The sequence below is a fragment of the Nelumbo nucifera genome, chromosome 2 (genome assembly GCF_055504915.1).
Source record: "Nelumbo nucifera cultivar China Antique chromosome 2, China Antique-T2T, whole genome shotgun sequence".
NCBI lineage: Eukaryota > Viridiplantae > Streptophyta > Magnoliopsida > Proteales > Nelumbonaceae > Nelumbo > Nelumbo nucifera.
Window position 1 is genome coordinate 44,107,948 of NC_142650.1, and position 23,372 is coordinate 44,131,319.

The following is a 23,372-nucleotide window of genomic DNA, read 5'->3' on the forward strand; positions in this document are numbered from 1 at the left end:
GCAGCAGTTGTACATCTTCTTGGTCTCCTCCAGCCACTGTTGTAAAGTTTAGTTCTCATGGGGTTTTATTAGTCATAATATTGCCACCTATGGAGTGAATGAGTGATTGCCAGGGATCATTTGGGCTCGTCTCTTGCTGCTTGTTTTGGGTCGTGTCATGCGGTATCTCCTATCCAAGCGGAAGCCCTTGCTATCTGCAGGCCTTACTTGCTCTTAGGTGCGGCTTCCCTCGTGTGATCATTGAATCAGATTGCAAAGTTATTGGGTATTTGGATAGGGATCTGGTACTAACATAACACTACCAACCGTAACCCAACAAGCCACTGCAGCCTCACATTGGAACCATCTTACTTGTCATTCATGTGGGTGATGTTTCCGGTGTACGGCTCCAATGACCAGTTGGAACGTTGTTGGCACTGTGTGTTGGTAGCTGATCCGAACTCAAAGTTATTATCAGCTGCATTAGAGCCAAGACTTTAGTATTTCCCCTGAATGTCTCTGTTTGTGGCAGGAGATTTTCCCTAGATCTCATCAGATTGAACCAACTGAGATGGTTAAGTAGGAGCATCCCTGGCGGAGCTGGCCAAAAGCAAACTATGATGCTAGCTGCTATGAGAATAATTCTAGTTGGGTGGGAAATGAGGATTGCATGTGTCGCGCGAAATCTCAAGTTTATAGGAGCAAGAAGAGTTCATGTTCGGTGGCAATCTATTTTTGATGTTGAAACCCTATCTTTCAGGTTGGGCTGCTTGGAGGTCTTGGCTCTGGCCTCTGGAGACTTGCATTTGAAGACGAATTATTGAGTTTGACTAGGTGCAACTTGAAAGCCATCCCAGCGATCTCCGAACAACATTTCCCTCCATTCTTTCTACGTGGGTTTGATATTGTAGCCTTCGTCATAAACTCATTCCCAAGGTATCTGAGTATCTCTCAGCATTTGCAAGGTAATAAGCAAGACCATTTGCTCAATTTGACATTCCTTGTTGTAAGGAATTCTCCTTTTTGCTGTTAAAAATTCAGTGTTAATAGGGGCATTTTAACTGTAAAAAGGAGATACATTTTTAAAATAAGGAATGCCAAATGTAGCATAAATTTGGGAGTGCTTAAAAAATAAGTGCTTATTCAAATAAACATTTGTTTTGGGCCGGACTATATCAATAAGTGTTTTTTTGCGTTTGGGAAATAAGCTCATATAAGTGCTTATTTTCAGGAATATGCACTTATTCAAGAAGCCCAAATTTGGGCTTGTTTTTTCAAAATAGTCAAAGTTTTTCCTGTTTTTAAGTGCTTATTTCCTTTTTGGCCTGTCTTGGCCCGCCACACCATTTTGATAATACCTATACTATCTCTGTTCTAAATAAGTTATTTTTCACCAAACACTCATGAGTGCTTATTACAATAAGCACTTATTTTTTTCAAATAAGCACTCCCAAACTCCGCTTAACTCACTTTTCTTTTCTGTCTAGTTTAACCCATTCTAGCAAACCTTCTATGAAGACTTGTATCCTTTAATTATGAGTGTGCAAAGTCGTCTTTCCTTACGCCCCCCCGCCAAAAAAAAAAAAAAGATTATATATCATAATATGTTAAAAGGAAAAACCTATGATGCTGGAAGTACATAATACTGGAAGGACTTCGATCCAACACCCCTCCCTCCCGAATTTGATGAAAAATTACCTGGTTGGTTACTACTTTTATGGTATTGGTTGATTAGTTACAAGTTTTTCTGGTATCATAGTTGAACCCTATGTTAAATATTTATTTTTTGGTGAAAAAATGTTACTTCTTTACATTTATATTATATGTAATATGAAATATGATAATATGATAAGTCATTTATAATAGGGGCCTGTTTTATGAGGGCTGAGGTGAAGATCCAGTTAAACTGGTTCGGTTGGTTTGAAAGTTTGAAGCACTTCAAATACGCTATATAAAGAGGTTGAGTCAAGATCTGCTCCTGACCTTATAGCATGTCTTGACCGCACACCAGGAACATCTCCATTACTTGTACTTTTTATTCATGGGAATATATTCCCAATACAAAGTGGGATGTGGCTGTGAGGAGCAGATCGCATTTCAAGCAAGATAGCTATAAAAAATGACAAATAGATTGTCAAATTGGGTTAATCCAGAATGTTTGCCAAGAGTAAAGATCTCCTACCAACAAAACACGTCCCAACACCCTACCAACATGATCTGATAGTGCACATCTCATACACGTCCCAACACCCTACCATATTGAAACGTGTTTTATTGGGAAGAGATCCAGACCTGTTTACCAAACAAAGTCAAGGATCTACCCCTCACAGACCGCTACTCACACCAACTTCACGTGTCCAAGCCGTACATCGGGAACATCTTCCGTATTTTGTGTTATATTTCACGGAGAGATGTTCCGGTTCAGAGTTCTGCCTCCCCAACGTGCACTAAGTTTTAAGGCCGGACCGACCCGATCTATAATCCCCTCTCCAGAGGAAAAAGGGCAAAAACATGGGCCAGGTCCGGCTTAATTGGTCAGACCACCCATCATCGGCTTCCTTTAAAAGGCTTCCGTCTAAGCTCGAGGCTGTGTGTGCTCCTTTTGGGGTTTCTTGTGCAAAGGGAAAACTCATATTTAGTTGCAAAGAGTCATCTTAGATCGATTTTTCTCCACTCGGCGAAGCTGCGATCACGTCGTCTCCCGTTTTCGACTCAATCTGAAAAATGAACGTAAGTTTCTAAATAGAATTTGTTACTTTTCCAATTCCTTCCTCCCTCATTCTCTTCTTCCATTGCAGTCGATAGATGCAACTATCGCGGAAAAAGGTTTAATGAGCTCTGAAATGGGATCTGAAAGGACACTGTAAGTTTTCAATATTATTTAATTTTCATCTTCTGTCTCTTTCCGATGCTGAGGTTAGGAAACTTGTCCCAGAGTCGTCCAGAAACTAAGTGCTTATTTCTTTTATCATGAAATTTGATTGTCGTACTGACTTTGGCCACTAAATCATAATTTATTTCGTTTAATTTTATGGGCTTCACCAAGGGTAATTGTACTTGGAGGTTAAATCCTTAGCATTTGATGAGAATGTTGATTTGAATTTTTTTTTTTAATTCAGTAAATTTATGTCTGACGTTTACCCAAAAAAAAAAGAGTAAATTTGTGTATGATAAAAAAAGGAAATATTGAGAAGTACGAGGGTGACCTGTAAACTTATAATCGAGTTGAGCTTATGTGCAGGTACCCGTATGTCACTGGAACCTCGGTAATAGGCATCAAGTACAAAGACGGAATTCTCATGGCTGCCGATATGGGAGGTCAATTACTTAAGCCATATCTATAGTTGTCCGCCATTTATTTGTTGTTTAACTCCCTTGCCCTTAGTTAGTTAGTATGAACAGATGGGATTTTTAGTTTTCTAAAATGACTTCCATGGTTGTTTTGATGAGCGAATTGTAGTACTAGAACATATGAAAACATTTTTAACCTGCAAGATAAAATGCTTCATCTGTATTTGTTTTTGTGGTATCAACGGAAACACTTAGATGACGGATGGTATGAGACTCTACTTGTTTCTAGTTAATTGTTGTTATAGTAGTGTTTTTGTTATGCCATCCGTTTGGCCATCTCTTGTGTAGATGGTATAAGATTATCCCTAAGTTGATGCCATATTTTTTATTCAAGCATAATGATGCATGTATGGCTATATTAACTTTACACAGTATATTGGTGAGCAGTGGGCCAGTGACACACATGGTGCTTACTTGTGTAAATTGAAAATTGATTGGAGAAATTGCTCCTTATTCTTGCTTACTGACCTATGAAATGTTGCAAACGTGATTTTGTCAGCCATGTTCAATTAGTAGCTATTTAACACTCTTGTCATGATTAGAGGATATATATGAAGAGTAATAATTTAGTCATTACTACATGGTTTCTGCTAGTTCGTAAGCTTGTGTCTGCCCCTCTACTTCTTCATCTATACAATCAGTGATTAAGAATTATGCTTATGCCCCTGTATCTTCTTAGGGGGCAATGAAATTCAAATTACTGGTGGAGTTGATTTTGTGTGAGAAAAATGGAATTACAATAGTTATTTCATTTACTTGATAACATCTAATTCTCCCTTCATAAGTATTTTGCTACATCATCTGTAGTGCCCTTTTACCTGCTGGTTTGGCTTGGTATATTGATTTTAGGACAGGCCTTAGAGATCATGGGAGTGAAGTAGCCACGCTCATAGAAAGTCCATTGCCCAATGTTGATCTCAGCTATCTGGGGTCTTGGGAGGGGTTGGCTGGGTACAGTCCTAACATTTGGCATTTTTCACACAAAGTGGCTTTTTTCTCAGAACCGAACCTGTGTTCTCACTCTTGCTTTCCAGCTCGAGATCTTCTTATCCAATTTGTGGGGTCTTGGAAATGCTATTTATCATTTTCATTTCTTGCTAATCTTTCTATGGACATGTGGAATCAATTGCCCTTATTGAATCATTTTATGGTTCTCTCTTTGGGAGTTGTTTTATACCAGTTTTCTATTCCCTTTGACAAAAGATGAAAGATCATGAGGAGTTGCATATAGGCCACCTTATGGAGCATGCGAGGAGAACTAAACTCCAGACTGTTTATTGTAATTGACTTGGTGACCACCAATGTTGCTCAATGGATTTTGACTGGATGCGAATGCAAGGGTGTCATGGTGAATTTGATTGTCAAAGGTTGGCAGATTGTTGCAATCACTATTTCACCACATTGGGATTGTGATACATTAATTACAGGGATATCAGATATGTGGAGCTGAAGTGTGATTGGTGCTCATTGGTAGGAGCTTTTAGAAGGAAGAAAGGTATGATGGTTATCATCTTTTCAGAGCTAATGGTGATTGGTGAGGATGATACATTAAAGCTTAGATAGCAACTTTGTTGCAAGCAACGCAATGGGTGAGTGGATAGTGAGGGAAACTCTTTGGGGGTTATTGGTTGAGTGCTTTCATATTCAAATGACCAATGGTCTCCTTACATTTTATCAGGGAGGCTATATGTTTTACATTTACAATTAACAGTCTGCTTTGTTGTATAATAAGAGAAACAAACATACTTGTAGATATATCTACTTAGGGAGGTTTGCATACCTAGGGATGCTTTATTTTATCTTTTACCATCAGGGTGGTTCATAGTTGCTCAGGGAGGGAGGTTTGCATGTGGTGTAATTGTATCCTATATGACAGCCCCCGCAACATTGGGTTGATATGCAAAAATTAAGTGAAAGAATTGTTCTTCATATCATGTTATGTTGTGCAAAACCCAGAAATGCAGATTCAAATGACACCCAAAAATGAAAGAAAAGTAAGCAGTGAGAACGCACAGATTTACGTGGTTTGGCTTATAGCCTCCTGCCTACGTCCCCGGGCAAAGGAGAGAAATCCACTATGAAATCAGCAATGGAGAAGAATACAGAGTTGTGCAATCAGAACCTCACTCACAAAAAATCCTAAACCCCAAATACACCAAAAGTCTCTCAACTTCTCTGACAAGACAAAGACAAAAAAGTATACAATAGAGAAAACCCCCAAAGTACATAACTTTTTGTATTTTGTTTGGAACCATAAGCTGGACATGGATTGGGTCCGTATTCAAAGTGGATTCATGAAGTGGGTCACGACAAAGAATTCAACGCACAACCATAACAAATCTACACCTTGGCTTGAATTCTCTCATGCATCACAAAATAGTAATCTCTCTCCACCTTCTCCAACAATGCCTTAATGGGCAAACTAAAATGTTGGAAACACCAATCAAGTCCAAGCAACCCTTGAGCTTGGCCATAGGAAGAGGCTTTGCTAACATTTCTAGTTGGGTTATCTAAAGTACCAATCTTCTTCACAATGATATCTCCTTATTTAACAACATCATGAACAAAATGGTACCTTACATCAATAGAATATTACTTTGAGGTGGTCTAACCTCTCTCCTTGTTCTACCTCTAGCAATAGAATATTACTCCTCTTCTTCCTCTTGTACACATTCTTCTATCTTAGTAGAAATGGGCACCTAGATTGATGTAAACTGAGGTGAGAAAGAAGAACTATGTTATAAGAGAATCGAACCACCAACTTCTAACTCCACCTTCTTTCTTGAATTTCGTTTTATCTGTATCACAAGAAATGGAAGACTCCTTCCTCGGGTGAAGCATAGTAGAGTAATCAAAAGTAACATCTTTGCTAACTATGAATTTTGGTGATTTAGGATTAGAACACCACAACTTGTATCCCTTCACACTTGAAACATAACCAAGAAATATACATTTCTTGGCCCTAGGCTCAGGCTTGCCTTCATTAACATGCATGTTGGACAACCATATATTTCTAAACTTGAATAATCAGGAGGGTTACCAAACCATACCTCTTCTAGAGTTCTATAATCAAGGCAGTAGATGGAGATCAATGTACCAAGTGGAAAGCCATATTAACTGCTTCTGCCCAAAATTCCTTGGAAAATTTGAATTTGGCCACATTTATCTTGCTCTCTCTAGTAGAGTTCTATCCATATGTTCTGCAATTCCATTCTGTTGTTGTGGTTTCTTGACAAGAGTATGATGCCTTGCAATGCCTTCATTTTTGTAGAATTCATTAAATTCATTTTCACAAAACTCTAAACCATTATATATTTTTAGCTGCTTGACCTGCTTTCCTATTTGCTTCTCAAGCAAGGTTTTTCACTATATAAAAGTCACAAATACATCATTCTTATGCTTTAGAAAATAAACCCATACCTTCTTGGAGTAGTCATCAATGATGGTAAGGAGATATCGAGCACCGCCCTTCTGTGGAACTTGTGAAGGTCCCCATAGGTCTGAGTGGACATAATCCAAAGTACCCTTTGTCTTGTGAACGGTTGTACCGAAGTTGGTTCTTTTTTGCTTCCTGAAAACACGTTTTTTTTTTTTTTGATAATTTCTTGAAAACACATGTTCACCCCCTCCATTTGCCTATCCTGCTCTAATTCTATAGGTGATATCCTCCTCAAGCTCTCCTTTTTATTAATTATTGAACCAATGTAATGGTAAAAGGTCACATTTTTTTTTAATAAATGAGTGCAATTTTATTAATCAAAGAAAGGCTGTACAATAAGCCTAAGAGGAGGCACGAGGGGTTACCTCCCCTTGGAGCTGAGCAATATGCAAATAAACACGCACTATCTTGAATTACAATTATAAGGTAGCCCAAAAGAGGTATCCCCTTGATCCATCGTGTTTAGCCAAAGAATCAACCCTTGCATTTGTCGATCTGCTAACCCCAAAAGACTGTTTCTGGATTTGTCAGCCAGCCCACTACCACCTTGGAGTCCTCAACTATCATGTTTTCCACTCAAGTTGACTAGCAACCTGTATGCCTATTGCCTTGTACCACTGGCCCACTGGTAGTATCTCAGTCTTTATAGAATCACCAATACCCACTAGTCTTGATATTAAAGATAGGATGTTGCTGTCTTTATCTCTAAGAGTCCCTCTTATGATTGAGGGCCTTGGATTGCCTTGACCGCTTTCGTCAAAATTCAATTTTTCCATTCCTTCCGGAGAGGGATTACATTCTGCTTGTAGTTTGTTTTTTGTGGACGCTGTGGATGCCATTGCTGCCCAATTTCTCCTTAAATTGTCAAAAGAGTAATCCACAAACAAGTCTGAAGATTTCAACCAAGAGGTTGTCCTTGTCATTATACACTCCTTTACTTTAGCAAGGTTTCTTTCCTTTTCTTTAAAAATTCCAGCATTTCTCTCCTCACATAAAATCCACAAGCTAGTTGCTTTGATACACTTCCACATTAGCTTCCCTCTCTTTGTCAATCTCCCAAAGGCAAATGGATTAAATAGCAAATTTACTTCAAAGGGTAAGTTCCACCTGCACCCAAATAAAAATAAAACCCAATTCCAAATATTGGCTGCAAAAAAGCAAGATTATCAACAAATGGTGATAGTCCTCACTCTTCACTTTACCCATAAAGCACCAATTTGGGGACAAGTACATATAAGATTTCTTCTTTTGCAACCGCAATATTGATTTTACCATAAAAGTCTTCCCAACATAACACAACTATTTTAGGAGGTATTGGCCTTGACCAGATTTCTTTAACAAGGAAAACCTGAGAGGAGAGTGTAGAACAGAGGGATTTAAAGAAAGATACACAAGTGGAGAAGTCAACCAGGGTTAGAGACCGAATCCTTTTATCAGGTTTAGGGGGGGTCCAAATACACAGTCTAGGAGAAACAAGAGCTCTGAAACACAAGTAGATTCATCATCCCTTAAACCTCTTCAAAACCCAAAATCCCAGTTTAAAGCCAAAGGGAGAACCCGTAGGGGGGGTGTGGAGAGGAACCTTGAGATAGATTTCTTTTTAAAGAGGGAGATAGAATAGAGGGAAGGGAAATAGTCTTTTAGGGGTTGGGTGCCCACCCAAATATCGTCCCAAAAAAGAATTGAGTTTCTGGGGCAAGCATCCTTTTTTTTTTTTGATAATTCCAGGGCAAGCATCCATACCTTACAAACTTGAGGAATTTGGGGAGAATGCTAAAAATTGCCTTTTAGGATGTCGTAAGCAAAGCCCTTTGAGATACCCTAACATCCCAACCTAATTCAGAACAGCCATTGATACTATACTCTTTACAACTTCATGCTATAACCCCTCTCTCTCTCTCTCTCTCTAGGGGCTGCCTCCAAAGCAACTTACCTAAAAGAGCTTCATTCTTACTCACTATGTTCCCTAACCCTAACCCCCCCTTCTTTTTTGCTTCGACTCACCACTTCCTACCTAATCAAGTGATCTTTTTTCTCTTTCTTAGGCTCCCATAAGAAAACCCTCATCAATTTTTCCAATCACTTAGCCTCCCTTTTAGAAACTCTAAAGACTGACAAGAAGTAGATTGGCAGGTTGGCAGTTGGCTAGTGTTGCCTTAATTAGAGTTACTCTACCCCCCAAGGATATATAGTTTTTCTTCCAGGCTACCAGTCTTTTTTCAAATTTTTCCACCACAAGGTTCCAAAACCTACTTTCCTTTGGTTTAGCACCTAGGGTTAGGGGAAGTCCTAAGTAGGATAAAGGCCACCGTGGCCAAGTGCAATCTAAACAGGCTGCTATAGACTCCATCTCCCCTCTATTCAGGTTTATCCCCACACAACTCTTCTCAAAGTTTATTATTAGATTTTAGTCCCTCTCAAAGAGAATTATTAGATCCTTCAGATTTCTCACCTCCGTCAAATCACAGCCCTCACAAAAGATTATAATATCATATGCAAATTTAAGATGGGTAACTACTGATAAAAAAAAAATTAAGATGGGTAACTAGAACTTTGTCTCTGCCTATTCTCCACCCTCTTAATGACCTAACTCTATTTGCTTCTAATAAGAGTCTGCTAAAAGCATAGGCAACTAGAGTGAATAAGAAAGGTGACAGGGGATTGCCTTGTTATAGGCCCTTACTAGCTAGGAAAAAATCATTAACTAGCCTGTTGACTAATATAAAGTATTTGCACCATCTATCCCCGGACCCACACTCCCTTAGCATGAGTAACAAAAAAAAAAACCCAATCCACTAGATCATAGGCCTTTTCAAGATCTAGCTTACAAACAAATCCTTGATTACTTGATCTCCTTATCCCCTTCACACATTCATTTACTATTATAATCCGATCAACTATTTGTCTCTCTTAAACAAAGGCACCTTGGCCTTGATTGATAAGGCAGGGAAGCACCATTTTTATTCCTCAAGATAAGACCTTAGCCAAAATCTTATACACACTAGTCACCAAACTAATAGGTCTGGATGCTTGGCCTCTTTCTTCTTTGGAATCAAGGCTAGAAAAGTAGCATTGACTCCGCAACTTATCATTGGCTTATCCTCAAATTCTTTGAAAACCTCAAGCAGGTCTTCTTTGACTATATTCCGACAATCTTGAAAGAAGGCCATAGTAAGCCATTCGACTCTGGTGCTTTACTCTCTTCTGGAAGTCTCTGCCAAGTCACACCTTCTAGTTCTACTCTAGTTCCTAGGGGCCTCCTCAGAATGGATTTGAAGTGGTCAACAAAACAGTTAGCTATCTCCTCTTGGGAATCAAAGATTAGCTCATCCACTTCCAATTTGAAAACCAGGTTTTTCCTTCTCTTTTGGCTAGTTTATGAAAAATTTAGTGTTCCCATCTCCTTCCTTGATCCATTTACCTCTAGATTTCTGCCTCCAAGAGATTTCTTCTTGCAAGAGGACCTCATCTAAATCCCTTTTCAATTTCCATCTCCGATCTCTTTCTTGAGAGTTTATGATTCTTTGGGATTCCTTCACATCCAATTCCTTTATTTGGGTCATCAGAGAATATTTCAGTTCTTCTATTCTCCCAATTGGTCCTTGTTCCATTCCTTCAAGTGTGATCTCAATCTTTTCAATTTTTTTGTGAAATCTTACCCTTTCCATTTCACCCCCCTGAATTCTACCCTCCACCATTCCTCAACCTTCTTCACAAAATCCGGGTGTGTCAGCCACATGTTTTCAAACCTAAAGGGTTGGGGTCCTTGCCTAAAAGGCTCTTGTCCTAAGCCAATGAGACAATTATCAGAAGTGACTCTAGGTAGAACTCTAGTTATCAAATCCGCTCAATTGTTTTCCTTGCTTTTGCTAAATTGGAACCTATCTAGCTTAGAGCAGGCTGGTATTTCTTGAAAGTTGGACCAGGTATAGAGAGCTTGCAACATAGGAAGTTCCTTCAACTCACAACTATTAATGAATTCATTGAACTCCCGTATGCTGGTTGTAATGGTGTATTGGGGATTATTTGATTCATTCGTGAAATGAATTATATTAAACCCCACCCCCACCCCCACCCCCAAAAAAACACCACGGACCATCCCATAGCCCTTGAATCCCATATAGTTCTTCCCAAAATTCATTCCTTTCTCTATAATTGCTTGGTCCATACACATTAGTTAGTGCCCGAGTTAATCCATCCTCCACCACCCTAAACTTTAATTACACTAAGAAATTACCTATCAGCTCTTCCATACCTCCACAACGTCCTCTCTCCAGAAAGTGGCAATGCTGCCCAAGAAGGTGCAGAAACCCAACCTATTCCTCTAGATTTCCAAATACTTCTTGCCCATCTTCTATCAATTTCAGCTAATTTGGTCTCTTGTAACATCGCAATATCTGGCCTCCCTTCTAAGAAAATCTTTAATTAGCCTTCTTTTCCTAGCACTCCCCAACCCCCTCACATTCCAACTGATGATTTTCATAGAGACAAAAGCTCTAGCATCCCCCTTGGAGGGCCCCTACTGGGAGGCTTTACATTAAATTATCTCTTGGTCTCCAATCCCAAGTGTACTGTGGTTTGCACTCTTATTGTTTTTAAATTTGGATGCATATATTCTGTTTTAGTCCTTATTTTTAAAGTCTCTTGTTTATAATGCAGTTGTTTAGAAACCTAATTTTGCATTTAATCCTTAGTTTCATCAATTAATACTTGTCAATGGAAAAAAGCAGGCACCATGGACCGGGTTAGGTTGTAGATACTAGTCTGATATGCAGGACCTTAATTTCCTGTAAATACTATTCCTTCTCTTCAATCAACAAATCTATTACTACTACCAATTAAAAAAGGATGACCTTGGATGTATAGGCATTTCCTAAGAGGTGATAAAGCTGGCCAGGGAAATAGGAACATTATTCAATTGGATTATGAGATCATCTAATTGACTAGACGAAACCTATGCTAGGCATTAGGCATGGGGCTCAAAGATAGGAATTGTATTGGGGTTGGGTTTCTCATGGAGATTGAATGTACGTTGAAAGGTAATGGCTGAATGGGAGGTAGATAGCTGGGGCTAGTTTACCAAAGAAGGGTTTATTGTTTCAGACATGACTTTGTAAACAAATATTCTTTTTATAAAATCAATAAAGTTTCTATTACAGATAAAAAGGGAAAGTTATCAATGACAAGAGTAGGAACGGGGTACAATTAGAACAAGGAGAAAAGGAACAAAGGGGGTGTTAAATGCGATTAGGATTGATGATGAAGAGATGCCTTTAGGTGATAATTCCTATTCTCTTGGTTTGATAATTCATAATGAGTGAATGAATGGAGGTGATGTTTCCCAAATAATTATGGTGAGGTAAATGAGTTGAGTGGAGAGGTGCATCTTGAGTGTTGTGTTATTGGAAAATAGGGATTGTATTGGAAGTAAAGTTTTGTAAGATGGCTATGCAAACACTTGATGTTTGTATGGAGCCAAGTGTTAGGCAATCAAGGAGAAACACATCCATAGAATGATCCTGGTACATATGAGGATTTTAAGATGGATAAGTGGCAACATTAAAGAGGATATATTTCCTTTATTGTATTTGTTGTACTGGCTTTTGATTTGGATGACTGGATACAACAAATTGAAAACCAGTACCCTAGTCACATATTACAAATGTGACAAAGAAAAGATTACCCTTAAGTGTCATGTTTGTTTTGATGTCTACACATGCCTTATATGAATACAACACCCATTTTGAAGAGTCCATGTAACATTGATTGAGGTTGGAGTAGTTCTGATTAGGCGATCTATTGAAAGGAAGGGAGCTAGATCTTTCCTGGAAACGGATTAAAGATGTGGTAAAAAGGGAATAGGAGGAAGAAGATGGGGGGTGGAAGCTTGGTATAACCCAACTAGTGTAGGTGGAGGAGTTAGAAGAAACCTTGCTTCAAAAAAGCGATTGCAACTGACATCTGGCTGAGCTTTGGGGAAACTTCCTTAAAAAGTTCGGGAGCTAGATCATTCCTGGAAACGACGACTAAAGATGTACAGGCGAGAAAGCTCTTCTTGCAAAGGTGCCTAGTGGGATGTTTGGACTGGAAAATCCTAGTAGAAGAGTTGGAAATGTGGGCGATAAGAAGTTGGAGAGCGGTGGGAAGGTTGAGAGTTAAGAAATTGATCAATGATTGCTACCTATTCATCTTCCCTTCCAAGGACGAGGTAGAGTGGGCCCTCTCGAACGGACCTTGGTGTATCGGTCGGAACAGATTGGTGGACGGAAATGGCGACGAGTCTTCTATCGGAAAAATTGAACAGTTCGAACAACCGGTTGGAGATCTAGTTAAGAGTCTTCGGGTTCCCACTCCCTCTATGGTGCCCGAGTGTGGTTGAAGGGATTGGCAATTTGTGTGGGGGTTTTCTGGGGACAAATGATTCTGTGGAAGAGCTGAAGACGTGCGAATGGGTGAGAATGAAAGTTAAGGCAGGAGGGATGATTCCGGAGAGGCTAGAAATAGTCGCAGGTGACCTTCCTTGCCTGGTGTGGCTTTGGCAGGAGAAAAGACTGAAGGTGAGCCTGAAAGTAAAGAGGGAGAGGGTGGAAAGGGAAAGGTCTTTAGGGGGTGAATCAATGATGGGAGAGGCAGTGGTTTTAATCCAAGACAAGATGGACAGCTCTAGGGGAAGATCAACACCAGTATGGATCCCCTACAGTCATCTTGGTTGTTGTGCAGGGGGGAGATGAAGAACACTCTGGAGAACTGTCCGATCTTGGAGTGTGACAGGACGGGTTCCCCGAAGTTGTCCCCTCTTTCAAATTTTCAAAATGGGGAAAGAAGATCCATCTAAAAAATGGTTCAAGGAAACTTTATTAGAATGCCTTAAGGACCTTCAGCCAACTAGAGTTATAAGTGGGGGTAGGATAAGAGAAAGTTTAAATAATGTAGGGGCAGGACTAAAAGAAGTTGGAGATTTTGGGGAAAGGACAACTTTAGAAAAGAAAGGGTCGAACACCACTGACTCGGGCCCTGGGAACTCAGTCCATCTGGTTCGGAACCGATTGCAGAGTGACCATAATCCAGTCTGTTCTAGATAGAGAGAAGATCGACTCAGTCGACGGAAGGCCCAAACTAGCTCTTGGCTCCTTCCAAACCAGTCATTGAGGATAGGGGAACCCCTAGTCAGGCCTCGATAGTAAGAGTTAGTCAGAACAGGTCACAATCGAAACCTGTTTAGACTTCGCCAAGTGCGCATCTGTCGAAAATTTCCTCCTGGTGTTGACAAGCTCCGGTTAGGCGAAATCGTTAGCTGCTGTTCCTACCCCTCGTGAGATGGGAGAAAATGAGATCTTACCCCTCGTGAGATGGGAGAACTCGTTAGCTGCTGTTCCTTTCAACCACTTATCTTGGTCTCCCTCTAGGAGCTAAATGTACCTCACCTCTGATCTGGGAGCTGGTGGGGGAGAGGTTAGAAAGAAAACTGGCAGGCTGGAAGATCAAATATCTTACTTTGGGGGGGAAGAATTACTCTTCTCAAGAGTGATTTATCAAATCTGCCTTTCTATTTTCTGTCTCTTTTCCTAATGCCAAGAAAAGTAGCCCAAAGAGTGGAAAAATTGCAGAGGGATTTTTTATGGAAAGGATGGGAAGAAGAGAAGAAAATTCACCTGGTTAGCTGGGATAAGTTTGCACTCCCAAAGACAAAGGTAGGCTAGGGATCCGGAAAATAAGGCTCTGTTGGGAAAATGGATTTGGAAATTTGGTAGAGAAAGAGGGAGCTGGTGGAGGAGTTTAATTGCAGCTAAGTATAGTCAGACAATGGGGACTGGGTTACTACCAATTCTTTGATCTCTCTTGGGTGTTCGATTTGGAAGAAAGTAATGGAAGTCTTCCCATTATTGAGTGATGGCCTTTCGGTGAAAAACCAAGAAGCCTTGGTTGCCGAGGTGTTCCCTCAGCTATTCCAAATGGCAGAAAACCAAGAAGTCTTGGTTGCTGACTCCTACGAGATTAGGAACAACATCTGTCTTTGGGGCCCATCATTCAGAAGGAATTTCCAGGACTGGGAACTAGATCAAGTTTCAGGGCTGTTAGAGATGTTATCTACTCCATCTCTGGATTTATCAGAAGATTCTTGGATATGTGGTCTTGGGGTAAACATGGGCTGTTTTCTGTCTCTTAGTTTGCAAGGATCCTTTCAACTGATCAAGGTGCTGCTTTCCCTGCTGATAAAGTCTGGAAACAGATTCTCCCTTCAAAGCTTAATGCTTTGATCTGAGCTGTGGCTCTGGATAAGTGCCTTACAAAGAAGAATCTGGAGAGGAGAGGTATGCAGTTGCAGGATTATTCTTGTGTGTTATGCAACCAAGGGTAGGAGGACAGCAGCCACCTATTTCTGCATTGTCCTATCTCCAGCAAAATCTGGAATCACTTCTTCTCAAGACAGCTATCTTGGGCCATGCTTGCATCTGCTCTGGATCTATTATGGTGCTGGGATCAGAGAGGCTTATCTAAGTCAGGAAAAAGTGTCTGGCTCTCAATTCCTGCGGCTGTGATTAGCACCATTTGGGCGGAAAGAATCAAAAGAATTTTCCAGGACAAGCACAACAATGTGGATCAACTGTTATGTATTGTTGGAAAACTAATTTCTTGGAATTCTGTAGCTTTAGGGGTTCAACCGAGGGTTTTGGGAGCTCAGCTGGTTGCTGGCAGCCTCTTTCTGTAATTTTTCTGGCTTCTTGGCCCCAGGTTTTATGGTTTTGGGGCCCTTGTATTCTGTAATCTGATCCTGATGAAATAAAATTTTCTTTACCTTAAAAAAAAAAAAAAACCAGTACAGTAAACTCAATGAAGTTATCCATGCAGCTAACAGAGGTGACTGCAATCTTGGCCTTACAATCTCACTTTTTCTATGTTTTCCTGCTAACAAGTCATCGAATCTGTGGTTGTATAACTGGATAACTTACAAGTAACCTTGATAGTTAGGAGTATTCTAAAACTTCATATGGTATAAGATATACAGGCATACACACACATGTACACCTTAGCAGATTTAAGTTCATTCCTACTGTGCCCTTTGGAAACTATTTGGAGTTGATAACCTTTTAAATATTCAAGGTGATCCCACATACTTGCATCTCATAATTGTCTTTATACATTTCACAAGAGTATTGTCTATATTCATTTTTCATGATATTGATTTATGAACGGATTGACAGGTTCCTATGGATCTACCCTCCGTTACAAGAGTGTGGAGCGTTTGAAACCCATTGGAAAACATTCCCTTATTGGTGCAAGTGGAGAAATAAGTGATTTCCAAGAGATCTTACGTTATCTTGATGAGCTTATGTAAGCATGTAACAATTAGTCATGATGTTTTAGTGCCTTTTCTGTCTCCATATATGCTCCCACATGGCCTGGGTCCTGGGGTGCATATTGAAGTTTTCTGTTCTCCATTTGTTGCTATTCCTGCCAGCTGTTGGGTGTAGTAGTTCCAAAATTTTATTATACTAAGTGATGGTGGTTTTGGGAATTTTACCTTTGCAGCTTGTATGATAATATGTGGGATGATGGGAACTCTTTGGGCCCTAAGGAGGTGCACAATTATTTGACTCGGGTTATGTACAATAGGCGCAACAAATTTAATCCTTTATGGAACTCTCTTGTTCTTGGTGGAGTAAAAAATGGACAGAAGTATCTTGGCACGGTAATGCCAATTCTACATTGATTTTCTTGCATATGTACTTTCATTCTACTTTTAGCTATGTCTTCTCCTTTGGTCAATAACATGTATAGTCCATGCATTACATGGATATGTGCAGGTGAGTATGATTGGTGTACATTTTGAGGACAATCATATAGCAACTGGATTTGGGAATCACCTTGCAAGGCCAATCCTCCGTAAAGAATGGCATGAAAACTTGAGTTTTGAAGATGGTGTTAAATTGCTAGAGAAATGCATGCGTGTTCTCTTGTATCGTGATAGATCTGCTGTTAACAAGCTTCAGGTATGGTGTTTATTTCCATTTGTAACCAGTGCTTTTTACCCTTTGTTCTCCTGAATGTTATATATTTCTTTAGGCAACACTTTTAATTGTCTGATAGTTCTTAACCTCTCAAAGTACATTCTAGACTATCCTCACTGATTTTATTGGTCCTATATACTGTTTTTTTATGTTTTCTGTTTTTCATTTCAGTAATGACCACTGCTTCTTAGAAACATTATTAAGTTTATTTTGCATCATATGTAGGTTAAAGAGTCATTATATATGGGTTTGACCTTCAAGTCAAACTTGAAAGTATCATCTTTAAGTTTCCAGCGTGCATGTGGTAAACAGGATTCATGAGTTGTGCAAGTGGTATCATCTTAAGTTTCTAGCTTACCCCATATATGGGTATATATACATATATAGCATGCAAGTAAGTGTGTGTGTGTTTAATAAAAACAGAAATGTTATCCTGATTTAAGATTTGATTAACGACTACAATTTTCAGAACATTCAAGATTGTAACTATGCTAAAGTTTGGTCTCTTTAGTTGATAGACAAGCTGGATCTCAATGTCTGCTACATGCTTTTTTATTTTTTCAAATTATTGGTGGTGCATGTACTTGGATCACTTTTGTAACTCCTTTGCTCTAAATGTATTCAATCATTGTTTTCTAAATCCTCGTGCTTCATTTGTGGCTGATGATCGTGCAATAAGGAATTCTAATAAAATTCCTTAAATTACCAAAAAAAGATGGTGCAATGAAATTAGGTCTCGAATCATATTATCAAAAAAGGAAAAAGTTAGCTCTTAGCCCCACCTCTGTAGAAGTACTGCTTCCTCCTTGTTAGCTGATTACGAGATATGCATTGCTCTTCACTCATCTCTCTATCTACTGTATTTTTTATCAATAGCAAGATCGAACAGAATTTATTAGTCAAAAGCAAAGGTAATGTATGATAGTAAGGAGAAAATTCTTACTAATGTGCATGTGGTCACAGCAGAATATAGATTGATAGATAGGTAGGTAGGTATGCAGTTTTAATTGTCTACTGTAGAATGTTGTTTGCATGGATGAGTAGCTAGTAGTCCCACTGAGGTTGGAGGCCTTTGCATGGTTTCTGTCTTTGGTTGGTATTTTTGCCAGTTAACCATTTGAAATCAAGAGGTTATCATCTAACAAGCCTGTGCATCAAATGCAAGAGATGCAAGGAAGATGTGGTTCATCTGTTCATCCAGTGTCATGTGGTGAATTTTATTTGGTCTCTTTTCTTTTTATCATATAAGATCTAAGCTCAATCCATAACAACCATACAAAGTTTTCTCCTCTTGCCTTGAAACTGCTAGCTGGGAAAAAAACAAAACAAAAAATGGTTTGGGCTATGATTCTATTTGCGGTCTGTTGTGGCATATGGAGGTGAGAAAAAGAGGAATTTTCAAGGAACCAATTTAATAGTAGAAGAATTCTTTCTAGCATTTGTTCATTTGATGGAATTGTTGTTTGCACACCCTGGCTCTGAGGATGTAGACTGCTCTTTTGGCACTGGTTTCTCATTGACTTAGATTTTGCTACTGGTGAATCTTAGTTGGTCAATATTTAGGTTTTCAGTTGTAAACTTCTTTCTAGCATGTTTCCCTTCATGTGTATATGTGGATGAGAATTGGGAAACTCGTTCAGGGATTCTTTCCTAATTGCATAGTATGGTATTACTACTAAGGTTTATCAATGGCAAAGTGGCAAGGATTGGGAGTTGGGTGTTGGAGATGTGAACGTGAGGAGATAGAGGCACATTTGCTCGATTTGATGCATTGAAAGGATGACCTATAATTGCTTATATCTGTTATTTGTCTTTAAATTTTTTAGAATGAATTTCATTTTTTATCTTACCTTTTAAAAAAATGAACTTCATTTTTTTATATTTAATAAAATGGTTGGTTACTGATAAAAAAGGAAGTTCGTTTTTTCATTTTAAATAGTTCTCTGACAAGTGGGCATCTTGCTATATTTTTATTCTAATGTGTTACCATTTTCTCCACACCCCCTCCAAAAAATTAATGTTAAATACTCGGGTTAATATTTTGTTATGTTTTTTATATCTAATACATTGAAAGCTTGGGAATTGCAGATAGCAAAGATCACTGAAGAAGGGGTGACTATTTCTCAGCCTTATTCACTGAAGACTTTCTGGGGTTTCTCTGCTTTCCAGAATCCAACAAAGGGTGCTGAAGGATCATGGTAACTCTGGCTAGATACCTAGTGCTTTGAAAACGTGATGTACCTTAGTTTCCGTTTAGCCTAGAGATCATGGATTACTTCACGTTGATTCTCAGCTTCTGAAGAAATGCTTTTAATATGTGTTTGGGACTCCTGGGGTTACTTTTATGAATATTGAACTCTCTATTGAGGCATAACAAAAAGAAGTAAAGACTAAATTCCATCATTCTTGTTTTGTTTTTTTTTGGTAACTATCAATTCTTGTTATTTCTGTTCTATACTTGCACTTGGCTATTGGTTTGTTGGCCCTAAATGTTGAAATTTCAATCTTCAATGATAACATTGAATTTTCACTACAAGACAAAATAGTAAAGGTCAGTTTCTATATGCTGCAACTTTGATAGAAGGCCCTGCACGTTTTGGGGGGCGGGGGAGTTGGTTAATGGGAAACCATGTTCTTTTACTAGTGAAATGTGGGTCTCATAGAAATAAAGTTTTCCCTTAGGCAAGTTTTTGGCAATGTATTTGGGAAAATTTTACCAACCTGGGAGGTGGGTAAGTTATTTATCCATGGAGGGGGGAAATTGTCCAAATTGTAGGACTAAAATGTCCTAACCAGAATAAAAAAAAATATTGGTAAAAAAAACCAGAATAAAAAAATTAGGGATCCTTTAGGAAATTCACTCACTTACCATATGGAAAAAGAAACATGGGTAAATATACTTGGATGGGTACCATTTTCCAAGGTAATACTTGCCCAGGTAAATGCATTACCCAAGTAAATGACTTACTACCAAACTGGAATAACTTTTTCTGTTGGGGGTCAACAGCACCTATGCTGTTGACAGTTTTTGGGCTGGGCATGTTCATGGCAGTTCACCTATTCATGCCCATGTTTTTGTTTTTGGTCAAAATATATTAAGGGGCAATTACTAATTTACCCACTCTCATGGTATCGCGGCATTCTCAAGAACTCTCTCAACAGCCTACCCCCAACGGCCAAAGTTTTTCCCTGCCAAACTAATGGACCTGAATGCTATTTCTGGTGTGTGTTGATCACCTCACCTGTTTTTGATCTCTCTCAAGCGGTTATTTGTTCAGAGTACCATTGGACATATATGAGCCGAGCTGCTTTAAGGGGCCATGTATCCATGTGTTAGAAGAGGGTATATTTTGAACTCCAATCATTGGATGCTATGGGTTGATTCCAGTTTTTATTTATTTTTTAATTCTAGTTGGATTACCAACTACATGGGGCAATGTATGTGAACTTTGAACTTTAATTATTTTCATCTAATGAATAAAAAATACTTTAATGTGCAGGACTAATGTCCTATAAATCTATATAGGGGCACCGTTGCCAACTGTTTTCATGCAAATACTTCCACAGGAATATGCCAAACTGTGGTTGTCAAGTTGCAGTATTAGAAATAAAGTCCAGCATCTTGATGGTTAGATTTGAGGTCGGCTTTGCTGTCTATGATTGTGATCTTGTTTCCTAGATGTGAAGTTCAAAAACATTTGGTTGCCGGGATAAAGAGTTCGCTTCGTATATTAATTGGTAGTCTATGTCACCCTCTTGTTTACCACAGTGACGACTTAGACATTGCAAGGGTCCACACCTTCAAATGATAGCTGTAAGCTGCCTATGTCAAGCTTTACCTTGGTTCTATTTCGGGCCACGGAAAAGACTGCAACGAAGATGCTCACCAGAAACGAAACATCCGAACCTTGACTTGCATTGCGAAACTGGATATTGGACCGTTGGTACTGAAAAGGAGTTCCTCAGCTTCTGATGGCAACATGTCCAGCAAAATTGTGATGTTGATTATTGAATGGCCCTGGTTTACTCCAAAGTTTAAAATTTAGATAATCCTAATGGAGACTTCACGATACATCTTTACATGGGGTGTTTCGGTGTTTAACTTGATTTAGGAGATAAACGGGCCTTAAACCTATTTTTTTTAATCAGGTTTAAAAAAATTAAAAATAAAAAGGAGAGCAAGCCCTGATACAGTCCAATACACCTCTGCTGGCTTATCAGGCTGTCAAGTGTTCTTTTATGTTATTACCCGCCGTAGGCCAAGCTTTTGCCCTCTTCCATTAAGAAGCATAAGTAGCAAATCATACTACTAGATTGTTGATAAAGTACCAGAGACTTCAACCTTCCATTAAGAAGCATAAGTAGCAAATCATACTACTAGACTGTTGATAAAAAACCAGAGACTTCAACGGTTCAACCTTGAGCTGCTCACCTTGTGTAGGGCTTGCTGTCTTATGGGCCATGCCCTCTTCATCCGCGGGATCAGATTGGCGTCCCACATGCACATCTCAGCGTGCATTTGGAATATTTTCTGTATTTGTTATGGGAGATGCTTTCAATACACGGCTGGGATGGGCTGTGGGGCGCTGATAGGGAATTCTTCACGGGTGTGAGTGTGATTCGATCCCAACCCAGGTTCAGGCGGGACCCCTACAACCAGAATTCCATGTTCTAGGAGCTCCCCATATCACGTAAGCTCTATACTCTATGAAAATTTCCTTTCTCTTATCGATAGAATAGAAAAGGTATGGCTTTTCGAAGTTGGGGAAGGTTGTCTAAATCGCAGTGAGTTATTTATTTAAGTTGGAAGAACAAGTGAAATTTGTTAGCATGTGATGAGGCAAATATACTTAGTTCAGAGAAAGTTATTCTGTTACTCGTACTTTATGGGAATGAAATGTGTCAACCTCACAATGATAGTTTTAACGTTGATCTCTTTGGCTAAAAAGAATCCATGGAGAGCCGCTGTCGCCTTAAGTGGACAGGCTATCTTGGAAAGCTTCATACCTTTCATCCATGACAAAAAAAAAAAGCTTCCTTGACCTGGTTTCCAAATCTCGAGGGTGGATTCAGTTCTCACAAAATTGTGCTCCAAACTGATTTTTGGGTTCTGGATTTTTCACTGAATATGGCTGAAAGGCTGTTTATATAGGGCCCATCTTGGAAAGCCAGAAGCTGCTGCGCTTAAGCCCTGCTGACAAATCTCCATTAGCAACTTAATAGCAATAGACTGCATTTATTTATTTATTTTTTGTGAAGTTTTTATCAATGTAAAAGTAGATTGATCGGTTTAAATAGTGAACCGCTGTAAAGTGAAAAAGGTATGCCATTGCATGGAAAAAATTACATAAAATTTATTGATGTAAAACTCCACTATGAATAGGATTTACATCGAATTTTTATGTAAAATTTACATTGAAAATAAATAGGAATAAAATCAAACCAGGTGTAAAATTTACCCCAGTAATTCTCATTTACACCAAAAGCAAACACTGGACCATCGATTTATTTCTTTCTATCCAGCACTCCAGATTTCCAGATTTTCAGCTGTTAATTCATGAAGCAAAACCAGTGGAGTTTTCTACAATAAAGGAAGGCGTGACAAGTTGATTTAGATGCATTCTTATCATTTTATAGAGGGCACGGTGGTATTTTCTTATTTCTTTTCATCAAGGAACTTCGGTTGTAATGTCCCTGTGAACTGTGATAGCCCTGCCAATCATTTTAGGCCTGTTTGGGAGTCGGGCTGTGGACTGATCAAATTCGGGTCGGATTCAGCAAGCAATATTGGAATCCTTATCAGATTTGAATCATATCCCATTCAGACTTAATCTAATCACAAGAAAATAATAAAAACGTTAATTATTTTTTTAACTTACATCTATAATATATAATTTATGAATTTATATATTTTAATCAATTATAATATAATTGGATTTGACGCCGAATCAGATTTTGGATTTTTGAAGTTCATTTACAGCCCTTAAGGTCACATAAAACACTCAAAACGTATTTGATGATGGATAATTAGGTCCTCCAATGATATAACATGTGGTATTATAGAAGAGGAGAGTGTAAACAGACTCCAGGAACACTTCGAATACTTCACAACCACCTTTTATGACCTCAACACCACTTTGGTAGATCGGACTACGAACAACCAGGCAAGACCTCAGGCTAGTGTAAGAGGCGGCATATTTCCACCAATCTGACTTGACCTTAGTTAGCGGCTTGCCTAATGTGCCGAGCAACCTCCCCCTTAAAGCAGGCTATCGCTTCCGACTTTCCCGGATCACAACGTCATGTCGGAAGAGTTGGTTATCACCCCATCTACTTCGGGCTCATGGCAGCTTACCTTCAATCTCATAAGGTACATGGAATTTAGCTCCTAAACACTCTTAACTCCTGCATTATTGCAATCATATTATCAGCTTGTTAACTTAAGCATCAGAGTGCCCACCTTGAATAAAGCAATACAAACATTCAAATCAATTCCTTCTTACAGCTCAACAAGACGACCTACTTAATTCAGCGTCTATACTATCAGCCAGTAGGGAGCACCAAATCGCACACCATCACTATTTAATATTCAA

General features: G+C 39.1%; 1 protein-coding gene across 1 annotated transcript; it reads left to right on the forward strand.

Moving 5' to 3' along the window:
- The first annotated feature begins 2,564 nt into the window (after positions 1–2,564).
- On the forward strand, positions 2,565–19,182 carry PBG1 (20S proteasome beta subunit G1). Its single transcript, XM_010246652.3, has 7 exons — positions 2,565–2,709; positions 2,778–2,842; positions 3,221–3,297; positions 15,973–16,102; positions 16,301–16,460; positions 16,576–16,761; positions 18,868–19,182. The coding sequence occupies exons 1-7, from the start codon at positions 2,704–2,706 to the stop codon at positions 18,979–18,981; spliced, it is 738 nt and encodes a 245-aa protein (XP_010244954.1). The 5' UTR covers positions 2,565–2,703; the 3' UTR covers positions 18,982–19,182.
- The last annotated feature ends 4,190 nt before the right edge of the window (positions 19,183–23,372 follow it).